Genomic DNA, 12,659 nt, shown 5'->3' with positions numbered 1-12,659 from the left:
ATTTATTTGTTCCAACACAACCATGTTTGGGTAATTGCTATAGAAAATACTTGAACAAGCAGAGGTTGGATGTATGTCTTATGGTTGGAAACATATGTTTCAGTTTTACAAAAGGAAAGGTTGAGGATGAGGACTACACCAAGGTGTTTGGCAAACATAAATCTGAACTCAGGGAACAAGTTTAGCCAGACTTGCGGGAGTGTAGACTTTCTTTGAAAATATGCTAGGCTAGCTCTGGGTAGTAAGCTAGTTTGCCCGGGACATAAGCTTGCAGCTTATGTTAGAGCGGAAAACACAGTGTTTAATCCATGTCTTATACATTTTTGGGTTTTTTTGGAAAGGCTAAAACAAGACATGACCTTCCAAACCTTTAGATACAGAGTATCGCTCTTGTTAGCATGCACACTGCATCAACATATTCATTTAACCAGGAAAATTCTCATTGAGATTTGTAAAATCTTTTACAAATAAGCATTCTTGTGTGACCACCTCTTCGGTATAAATTTGATCCTGTAATTTAACTCGGGGCCTCTCAGTGCTATAGTGGGTGTGTGGCCTGTACATGTACGTTTTGCATGATTCATTAAAGGCAATTGAACTGCAGGTACTTTGTCTTTGGTATTTAATTACCTCTCTCACCTACTTCCTAAACTGGCTGGCGTTTCAGCTGCTTCGACAGTAATCTGCCACATAAATTATGATTTATCTTGCATGCAGCAGTATAGAAAAGATTATAAAATGCTTGAATACTAAAGGTTTGTCCTCTGGGGAGCATGGATGTGTTCAGTAAATGTCACTAATCTGTCCATCAGATTTAGATATTTCTCAAATGGATCTGAAAGATCTGTGGGTCAATAAATCTGACATTTGGATCAAAGCAATAGATGAAACTGACCGGACTTTGACACTGCATGAAAGGTCAAAAGATCTGACTCTGCAAAATCATCCTCTGGGCATCATGAATCCATTCTTATCAAATGCCATGGTTTATTGAGATTGATGACTGAAGAAGTGACTGACAGCGCCATCCTAAGACCCGGATGCATCCTTGAGTTTGTAAGGAAAATAGTCCACAATATGTCTTTATTGTAGACTGCACAGACCCCAGCCACTTATGTGTAATAACACATCCTTTATGAAGAGTTTATACGTTGTGATTAAACATAATATATCAGTTATAAGCCATTAAACAGTAGAGGTTGTGGATGGTTTATATCCTCTTACAGCACGAGCGCTCTCCTCCTTGAAAAGAGCTACAGAGGATCTGAACTGAAATCCACAAATGTTAGTAAGACACTAATAAAAGGTACTTTCACTTTCTAATAAGCCACAATAGTCTGTAGTTATAAATGTTGGCAAGTTGGGAAAATGTGAATTTTATAGGGATAAAAAGGTAAATGTATAAAGCCCACAGCTCATTTTTGCCAATGGAGCCCTCTAGAGGATTATTATAGCCTCTGCTGGAACAGAATGCACACAGACAGAGATAAGTTACAACCTGTCTGTAAAGAATTAGTCAGTCTATAAAGAATAAGTAAATGATTTGTGAAACAGTAATAAAGCCATCAGATGCAGCTAGTAAACACATCATGACGGATGTCTTATAATCATTTAACGTGCCTCTAAATCCACATGGGGAGCTGATACCCCGGGTCACCTTCTTCCTGGAGGAGGGCGCTCTCAGCTCACTTTTCATCCAGTTTGGAAAGGTTATATTCTACTGATCGAGTCCAGGGACTGCTGCCGTCTTCCTTCAGTCCTGTTTACGATATTTTTATTCCTAGGATGGCGAAGACATGACCCTGCCTCTGATTGGCTTACCCTGATTTTTTTTTTTTTTACCCTAATCCTAACCAATCTCACTCCTCATGCCTAAACCTAACCAACCCAACCAAAAAAGGCAACGAGTACTAGCCAATCAGAGGCGGAGTAGGGCGGGTCATGACTTCGCCATCCTAGGAAAAAAAAATTGGCCTCTTGGTCCAGATCCACAACAGACCAGGATTCCACAGTGCTGTGAGCGTCACATCACACTGAATAGACATGGATTACATTATTCGCGCAGCCAACGTGGAGGACTGCAAAGACTTAACACGGATGATCATGGTGAGCAGAGAAGTGACTTTTTAGGGCCTGAGCCCAAAGGGCGAAGACCCTATTGTTTTTCGTGTGTTTGTTTCTTTCTTCTTCTTCTTCTTCTTATTCTTTATTATTACGCCACTTTAACTCTAAATTTGACCCCCTAAACATGCTCAAAAACTCACCAAATTTGGCACGCACATCAGGAATGGTGAAAAATTTATTTGATAAAATGTAAAAATTAAACCCCAAAGTGCCAAAATATGCTCGAGAGCGCCACCTATGTATCTAAAACGGCCACCACGGCCCGTAGGAATGTCGTAGAGAGATCGAACCAAAACTCAATTATTCGTCTCATCAAGACCTACAAATCATACGCTGACACCCCTGACCTAAATCCAACAGGAAATCTGCAATGTCAATTTCAAAATACGATTTTTTGCCAATTTTTGACCTTGAATAAACGCTATCTCCTCCTAGGGCGTTAATGGTATCGGCTTCAAACTTGAATACATGACTTATCACACTGTGTTGAGCAAAAGTTATTAAAAACTTTGTAATAACTCGAACGGTTTAGATTTAGTAAGCCCTGAAAGTTGGAGTGCGACATTACACCTTACAATGTAAACCAATGGGGAGGCAAATTCTGGGCATGGACTTTGTGCCAAACTGGGGAATCTGGCGTCTAAACTATAAGTCCGACCACTTTCAAACCTGTATCAATGGATTTGCGACGAAAATTCCTACAAAAAAAATGTGATTTTTATGTAGGATTTGACCAAAGTTATGGGATTTATGAGGATATTTCACAAGTAGAATACACTAATATCCTTCTCTGCAGCTGTGAGGGAGAGAGAGAGAATGGGAGGGGGGGGGGGGGGGGGGGGGGGGGTAAAGTAAAAATCTACTGCCTGTGACAGAAGCCCTTGGACTGGCCACACTCCACTTACTTAGTGCTTCCACTCATCTGACAGCAGTGTTCAATCCCTACTTCTTTTCAAGGAGTACATGTGCTCCTAAATGAAAGAAATTAGGAGCATATATATAACTTTAGGAGCACACTGAAAAATGTGCAAGTAAGAGTTTCTTAAAGAAAACAATTCATTATAACATATTTACAATTGATCACATACATATTTAAACTCTGTGTGTGTGTATGTGTGTGTGTGTGTGTGTGTGTGTGTGTGTGTGTGTGTGTGTGTGTGTGTGTAAATCACAATTTGCTGTTTTTAGGGGTGCTTGATTATGGCAAAAAATATAATCACGATCATTTTTTTTCAATATTGAGATCATGATTATTTAACATGATTACTTTTTGACTGTCATCTTCTCCAATTGCTGTTGTTCATACATGCACATATTTTTTCTGACTTGGCTGAGGGGACTATTACACATGTGATCATATATTGTACTAATGATCAATAAAGACTATAGCTGATATAAGGGAAAAACTCAGGAAGAGGGTGGCAGTAATGCACCCAATATGCTGGTTGCCAACCGTTGTTGCCAACCAAAAAGGGGAGGGTAAAATATTTTTCCTCACAGAGTGGTACATCCTGTCAGCCGAGGGATTTCCTATCTGTGCAGCTGAACACGGTAGTTCTCTACGGATTGTTTTACCGTGATGGTCACGGTGTTTTTTCCGCAGGTTTCACTTCACTCAGCTGGCCGACAGACCCGCAGATTCTCTCCGCTTTAACCTAAATAACAAATCGGGACTCGGTGCTCCGTTTGGATCTAAACAGAGAGCCGGGGTTAGCTGAGAGGCTAGCAGAGGCTAACTGGTTGTGCTTCTTTCGGTCATGCTGCAGTTAACGCTCCGCTGCTGCCTGTTTGCTGCCTGTTAGTTGTGTTCACCACGCTTGACTATTTTGTGTTTGTCCCGCTCGGGACTACTGTGTTTGTGCTGCCGTGAGTGAGAAAGTAAACTGATTTGTCGATCTTAAACCAGACAACGTGCGTTACAGACTGCCGTCCATACGTGCGCTATCTGTGGAAAAAGAACCGCTTCTCTCTCTCTCTCTCTCACGATCGCTTTCCCTCCTCCCTCTCTTGTGACTAACACCATACTCACGTGCGCACAGATATACGCACCGACATCGTTTTGCACATCTTATGGTCAGATAACGTCGGACAAAAGTGTCCAACCTGCAAGTGTCCAACCCTGTGCAAAGCTGTTTGTGTTTTGTTTGGTAGAATTAGATTTTAGAATAGCTATTTATTGAATGAAGCATTTGTTAACTTTGTTAATTTTGCTAAGTTTAATAAACACTGTTATATCTTTAAAGAGAAGTTCTTTAGTCATTATTGGTAACATATTGTGAAAAGTGGCTGATTGAAGGAGTCAGAGCTCGAATTCAACCCTTCTTTGTTCACCCTTGAATGATTATCTCTCAGATATTAACATTCTAGGTGAACTCCCATTTATGAGACTACCTTGCTCGGTTATTGGTCCCGGTTTCGGGGTGGTGCTTCGTATCTGTTAGTTCATATTAATAATTTTGTTAATTGTTATAATTAATTATTATTGATAATTGATAATTATAGCAAATAATTAACTGTGTTCTTCGCAGATCCTACAGTTGGTACCTGAATTATTGATTAAGGTTAACAATATTTTGATTTCATAATTCATAATTGTCTGTGAACAGAGGGGTGGGCTTACAGAGAGACACTGGTTAGTATTGTGTGTAAAAAGACTCTCACACTAATCATCTCCAAACGTTTTCTTGGTTCCCACAAGCTCAACTGACTGCGCCGCGGCCCGACGTGCGCAAGGGCGCGAAGGCCCGTTCAACGCTGCTTGCAGCTTTAATTTTTTTTTTTTTTTTTTTTTAAATTTTATTTGCAGAATTGAAAAATAACAAATACCAATAGACATATATGCCCGGGGTCAAAGGGCAAATAAACTATATAATGAAAGCAAAAAGAAAAAAAGAGAGCAGTTCAGACAACCATAATTTACACATATCAAGAGTTTTAACAGCTTTTTGGTTTATAGAGTGTATTGCTGCATTTAATTTATAAAAAAAAATTAAATAAAGATTGTCTATTAGAAAATGTACCTTTGTGAATGTGAAATTTTGCTAAGATAATGAAAAGATTTTTGTTCTGCACTGCAGACTTCATAAAAAACCAAGCAGTACATTTTTGTATAGTGATGAAAATTGAACAGAAATGTTACAACAAATATATTATTTCCAAAAACCAGCAGTGTAAGGGCAGATCCAAAACAAGCGTATAATTGTTTCATTATCAAGTCCACAGAAAAAACAACTAATATCAATGTCATTTCTTATCTTATGTAAATAATGTTTTGCTGAATAGCATGTTTTGTTTGTTTTGTTGCCAATATATTTTATTTTGTTATTTAACATGTTTGAAATAAAATAATCCAATCCAAAATCTGTGGCAAATTCTTTTGGGGTGACAGGTATATTATAATAATTATATTCTGACAAAAATTCAGAATAACTCATTAGAAGACCTTCTGAATTAAATAAATGTTCTACAAATAGAATATTATTGTTTAGGAAAAATATAGATTTGTTTTTAAATATTATGTCACGGTTATTCCAAATGAGATATTTATGTGGAGAGGAACAGTGCTTGTAAATAAGAGACCAAGTTAAAAGCAAAAATACAAATCATTTTTGGATTTTGAAATAAGGGTGATAAGGCCTTGTATTAGTATTGGATGTTCAGTACTTTCAGAAAATACATTAAAAAGAACGGAGGTCAGTTCATTTGAAAATTTCTTATAAACTTCTGTAGTGAGTCCATCATTGCCTGGAAATTTGTTGTTTTTAAGGTTTAGGATACCATTCAGAACTCCATCGTGAGTTATTTTGCCATCACAAAGTGCTTTATAATCTTCAGAAATTACTTTGCAATTTTTAATGGAGTTTAGAAGTTGAGATGTTTTTTTCTTCTGAAAGATTTGAAGTGTAAAGTTTACTGTAAAACTCTGAACAAAAGGAAGCAATCACTTTGTGATTATTAATAAAGTTATCTTTAATTTTTAAAGCATCTATGGATGATTTTTTTCAGTTTGGATTTTTCTAAACAAAAGAAATAAGATGAGTTTCGCTCACCTTCCTCCATCCACCTCAGTCTTGACCTTGGGCCTTCTGTCTATAGATATCATCTAACTCGTTCTGACATCCGCTAAGCTGCGGCAACTCCTCCTCAGAGAGGATTTCATTAGTCTTGTCAGATAAAGATGCAGTTTGAGACATCAGCCTATCTTCTTCACGTTTTCTTTGTTTTGCTAGATTGCTGCCATAGAATCTCATGACATTTTAAAGAGCTATATTTTTATGATATTTGACATATTGTGTTAGAGATTGGCTAAATGGTATTTTTTATTTCTTCCTAGGAATTGGCTGAACATGAGAAAGTCACAGACCATGTGAAAATCACACAGAAAGGTAAGGTATTGATGAATAAATCATAAGTAGTTTGTGGGTCTGTGGGAGTGGGATAACCTACGCTTGTGCTTTTGTATCCCCCTAATCTAAAATGTTAACAAGTAAGCTGAGTAAAGACTAAGTGAAAAATAGAGGAAATTGAGTTCAACAAACTTGTAAGCCAACATATGAATTAAACCTGATTAAACTGAGTTCAGTTTTAAGCATTTTTACCAACTCTTATTTTTTAGTCTATGGTTAACTGTAATCATGCTAATGCTAACTGTTGCTAGCAAAAAACAGGCTTAAAACCATAAAAGCAAAATGTACTTACTGGAAAAACTGAACAGTTGACTCCTTAGAGGGTCTTTAAGTTCAACCAAACACTTAACAAGACTTTTTTAGGCGATCAAAATGTTACAATTAACTTTCATGAAATGAAATAGCGGCCGCTACACCTATACTCTGTGAATCTGGGGTTACACAATGGTTACATTATGTAATCAACGTTGTCACTGTGGTGCCAACTTGTTAATTGCAAGGTAGCCACACCGTGAAGCCCTGCTTTATCGTCTATTTTACTCTAAATGGGACCATGATTTACAAAATGAACATCATGCTGTATTGAAGAAGATCTGAAACTAGACAATGAGACCATAAACTCATTCGGAAACTATTTACTGAGGTAATAAATCAAAAGTCAAAAGGATCAAAAATTCATAATAGAAAGAGTCATAATTGACATTGTTTATTATGGTATTGAAGAACTTACCATAAAGAAAGTTTTTTTGACTCAGATCCATTCAAACAACAAGGGGCACTGTTGAAAAGACGAGAGTTGGGGACCAGCTTGGACCTGAAAATGGTTGATACGTCACGACTTACGTCAGACTGCAAATAAACACTGTAAAATGATCTGTTAAAAGTTCAGTTACTGTAGTCTCTTTCTCTGCCTTGACCTTACTTTTAGATTTATTTGACCTTCACAAAACCCAAGGGAGGCCACACGTGTTTCAAGTCGGATGACATGACTGAAAGGGTAGACAGCAAAAATCACTTTCAACATGAACCTATCACACACACAGTAGCACTCACTAACAGTGGGGTGAGATAAACACTCCTAACAGATTGTATTGTATTTATTTATTGGGACAGTGTACAACATAAATGATGCACTGTACCAGATTTAGCTTCAAGCTAATTTTCATCTGTAGTCCCTTACATATAACAGCACAATAACAAACACTACAAAGCAAAAAACACACAGGACGCATTATACAAAAGACAAAGCTACTCACAACAGCACATCACATACACCCACAACCAGAAATCAACAATGCAAGCATGTCAAACCAAAAATCAAGATTATTTGAGACAGAGAGACTATCATGGTATATTTCATTTAAGTTGGCAGTGTCTCTGTATTTCACATGCAGACTTGGAGCAAGACGGCTTCTCCAAGAACCCGTTCTTCCATGGAATCATTGCTGAGGTTCCTGAACAGCACAGAAGCAAAGAAGGTGAGGGGGGAACCGCCACTTTTAGGCCTGTGTCACTCTGATGTCACACACTTAATAGCTAAGTTGCTGCATGTACTACTTGTTTAAGAGCTACAGTATCTTTTAAGTACTTTTGTGAATCTGGCCCTGCATTTGAACAGCGTCAATAGACCTTTTGGTAACATTAACTTCTTGGCATTTTTGCTTAAAAAAATAATAAAACAATCAATTATCAAAATTGTTGCAAATTGATTAATTGTCTAATTTTAACTCTAGAGTACAACCATGCATAGTGGGGCTCAATAGTAGCCCAACAACAAAATTTTGCCCCGGGGCCCCATAAGAGGTCAATCCAGCCATCGTCTGATGTCATGGTGGTGTATGGAAACAGAACTACGTATGAGCTCCAGTTGATCTGGGATCTAACACAACTTCTTCAGAATCACACCAGTCCACAAACCTGTCCGCTTCAGCTTTAACTGCTAATGTTGGATAGGAAAACTACATAGTATGCCTACTTATAGGGTACAATATTATACTTAACAGGAAACTTCAGAAGTCTGAGGTGGTATGAGGTTCATGTAGATTGAGACTGTTGTTCATTGCTGTTATGGAGCACAGTAAGTAAAAAGCTTTTTATGATGAGATTTCTACAGTAAATATGGTTATACTGTACCTCATAACATTAGAACATGTACATGTTAAAAAAAGTTCTCATATCTATTATATTTACTAATAGTAATAAACTGTTACAGACCTTTCTCATAGCAGACAATTTGACTTGTCATAGTAGGTAAAGCGATAGTGGCTGATAGTGAACCAACACCCTCTCCTTACACACCACTTATATAACAAAGTTAAAGCACTGCCTCTCCTCAGAATACAGTAATGAGAACATTAACATAACTCTGCTGTCCAGCTCGGCCTTTTTTCCTCTATGACTCAGTCCTTTTTTCCATACAGTCATCGTCTCTCGCTGCTCACTGGACTTTGATATCAGACAACATTCTGATGAGTGGCTGTCTGTGTTTGTGTGACTCACTACTCCTACATATCCCATGACTGAGATAGCTGCCAGTTTTGTTTAATATTATAGTCTTTGTTATTACTGCAATAGAGGATTTTATTTTCTTAAATTGTCAACCTTATCAATATCCAACCAACCTGGAGAAGTTTAACTGAAAGTAAAAAAAAAACAGAAGATAGGTTAATGATTACTCCTTGACGTAATCCACTTGTGCTTAACGAATAAACCAGTAACTTTCATTATATAGATGTTGTGTTCCACCAATTTTTTAACTATCTGTGGCCGATGACTTTCTTTGCAAATCAATCAAGAGTAACTGTTTAATCGATACATGAGATCAGATCATAAAGATACAAACAGAAAATGTTTAGGAGATGATGTGCAGGTATGATAACATGGTATAAAACATGGCTAAAAGTATAGAGTTGCCAATTTAGTAGAATGAATATACCAGTTTTATAAATACTGAACCATTAAGCTGCTGTTCAAAGTTGATTACTGTAAAACTCTTGCACAGACTTGACATTTTCGACTGTTTCCTTTCAGGCCATACGAAGATAGGATACGCACTTTACTTCTATTCCTACAGCACATGGAAGGGCAGGGCTGTGTATATGGTGGACTTGTATGTGATGCCTGAGTTCAGAGGTACAGTACGCTGATTCAAACATACAGTAGAACTGATGATATTTCCATAATTATCATTGTTTTTGTGTGATAGATATAATTTGTGATAATAGCCTGGAGAAAATAATATTTTAATATTTAAAAAAGCACATAAAATATCAAATAATGCATGTTTTGTCTTTCAGGGAAGGGCATCGGTAAAGCACTCATGAGCAAGGTAGCGCAGGTGAGTAAAACATGAGTCCATCATTTAACTGTGACAGTTCAAAAATGGAAATGTACTTTAAATCTGTTCTCTCTTTATGCAAAGTAGGTAATTTTTGTTAGTTAAACATGCAAAATAATGTATAATATGCCTTGGAGATCATGTACATTACTGGAAATTTCCAGAACAGCAGTACTCATGTCTGTTCTCCTGTTGTCTTGTAGCTGGGCCTGGCTGCCGGCTGCACCAAGCTCAACTTTATTGTCCTTAACAGCAACAAATCGTCTCTGGACTTCTACTTCAGGCAGGGCTGCTCCGACGTCACGGCTGACTTGGGCTACCACTATATGAGCTGCAGTGGAGAGGCTTTGGAGCGCCTGGCCCAACCCTAACCCGACACTGGGCTCATGACCTCTTGACTTTTGTAACCATGAGGTGGACTCACACAATGCGGGGTTAGAGCACCACTCAGAAGCCCCGTTCCAAATCTTGACAATCACAATTATCATGCTGAAATCTCAAAAATCTAATATATTTTAATATGACCGTTCGCTAAGCCCCACCCTCCTTAGTTACTGTTGCTACACCTGTCAAGCTTTCCATTCTGAAACAGTTGTGCATCACCAACACATCATCATTCAGAAATTAAATGATTTTTTTTTCTGTGCACAAAAATTCAGAAAAAGCTTTTGCACCCTAAAGCCATTGTAGGACTGTTGATTAAAAGAAAAGAGTTTCTGGTATTACATCACTTTAAAGTTATGATCCCCTTGTCTTCCAGCTGAGGAGCTCTTGTGAAGCACAGTGTTGCACTATTTTCTTCTTTTTATGCTGTGTACGTACATAAGAGAGTCCTCGTGATAAACTGTGAACTAAATGAATCAGTTGGACTCCAATGGAGATGCTGTACTACTGTATTTCTGCAGCTCCCACATACATCTGAAAATTGATCTAAACAAAGCTGGTCAGCAGAACTTCAAACTGCACCCAGAGACATAGCAAGAAGTCTAAAGTCTCACCAGGGGCCTCTACAGGCTGCAATATTTATTACACACTACAACATTAAAATGTTGGATGGAACAAACATACTGATGATTTTGCTCTTTTTAAGATGTAGGATAACATTTTGTGTGTTGTTTAATACAATCATACTTCAGTTTAATTCCTTTGAAGGTGTTCAGCAAATTTCATGGTAATGTTAGGGAAATAATTGCATTAATCATATGACTGTGTGATCACCTATGTATGTGTAATCATATAAACTGTGTGTTTAATCTATGTATGGAGGCTGAGTTCAGCTGTGTGTGAAAGCCTTGACAGTGAATGGCTGTAAAAGGACATGTACCCATTAGGAAAGAAACTTAATGATCAACAGTTTGGTTTTTTTGGAAAGGTCATGGACAGACATCCATCTGTGGAAAGCTAAGACAAAGAGCATGAACATAACGTGCACATAACTTTGATTGAAACAGTATCACTTCACTCTGAGTACATGAGAACAGCACATACTGGTAACCACTGTGGCATTATTTTAACCAATATGGAGATTCTTCAGTCAGTGTCAGTGATATATGACGCTGGAAAACTTGTCCTTGATCTCAGAACCTGTTGCCTGCGTGACTAGCCATAGCTGAACACAGCCTTCCTTATCACATCTTACCAAATACGCATTCTTGTGTGACCACCTCTTTGGTATGAATTTAATCCTCACTCTCATTGCTATAGTGGGTGTGTGGCCCATACATGTACGTTTTGCATGATTCATTAAAGGCAGTTTGACTGCAGGTGCTGTGTCTTTGGTATTTGATTATCTCTCTCACCTACTTCTTAGACTGGCTGACCTTTCAGCTGCTTTGACAGTAATCTGGCATGGAAATTATGATTTATCTTGCGTGCAGCGTGTTGTAGGAAAATCTTCAAATGGTCCAATAAATCTTCAGGTCACCCACAACTTAGCATTAAACTCAAAACTTCTAAGAGAAAGACTCAAAGAAATACACTGGAAGGTGGTAGAGTTCAATGTGAATAGGTTTACTCTGCATAAAGAGCAATACAAAGCAAACTGAGGCCTTGATCCCGGAATAAAAAACGTAATGCAAAATCATAAAACATTAAATCATATACCTCACATAACCCCTCCTAATGTGGAGCTTATTTTCTAAACTCCACCTTGCTTTGACCTTGGCACAAATAGGTTTCGCCTATGGGCGCAAGCGTCCAAATAAGAAACGGTCATTCCACTTTGTAATGAAGTTGCAGCAGCATGTCAGCTGATCATCTCTCGTAAAAGAAGATGGTGAAGAAAGAAAAAAAGATTCAGCTAACATATTTAACAACAAACTGTATCTTGGAAAAAACAAGCAAACAGAAATAGCTCTGTTTATTTCCCAAATGTGCTGGCATGAAACCTCAAGACTTTGGCTCAATTTACTCACAGGGATTATGAATTGGTCTATAGCCTATAACATTAGTTAACAACACATTATTGAAAAAAAAAAGTACCCTAATGTCTTGGGGTTGACGGGAATGAGTGAAAGGTCTTTGTACCGTAAGTGTTGCAAAATAGGGGCATTTGGAGGGATACAGTGACTCACGACTTAAAAAGAATGTGGGAGGAGGGTAAAGTGGGCCAATGCCCCCTTGAACCCCCTACTGCCGGTGCCCTTGTGTAGCAAAATCATTCTCTGGACATCATGAATCCATTCTCATCAAATTTCACGTATTTCTCATTATGAAAATGACAAACCAACTGACTGAAGAAGTGACTGACAGCGCCATCCTAAGACCCCGATGCATCCTTGAGTTTGTAAGGA

At 37.9% G+C, this 12,659-nt stretch overlaps 1 protein-coding gene across 1 annotated transcript; it reads left to right on the top strand.

Annotated features, from left to right (window-relative positions):
* Window positions 1-1,964: 1,964 nt before the first annotated feature.
* LOC122973657 (thialysine N-epsilon-acetyltransferase-like) lies at window positions 1,965-11,616 on the top strand. The gene is made up of 6 exons (XM_044341357.1): window positions 1,965-2,106; window positions 6,458-6,509; window positions 7,925-8,008; window positions 9,561-9,662; window positions 9,827-9,867; window positions 10,071-11,616. Exons 1-6 carry the CDS (start codon window positions 2,044-2,046, stop codon window positions 10,236-10,238), a joined length of 510 nt encoding a protein of 169 aa, XP_044197292.1. The 5' UTR covers window positions 1,965-2,043; the 3' UTR covers window positions 10,239-11,616.
* Window positions 11,617-12,659: the final 1,043 nt, after the last annotated feature.

This window comes from Thunnus albacares, chromosome 22 (assembly GCF_914725855.1).
Source record: "Thunnus albacares chromosome 22, fThuAlb1.1, whole genome shotgun sequence".
NCBI lineage: Eukaryota > Metazoa > Chordata > Actinopteri > Scombriformes > Scombridae > Thunnus > Thunnus albacares.
This window is presented reverse-complemented; position numbering and strand designations above follow the sequence as displayed.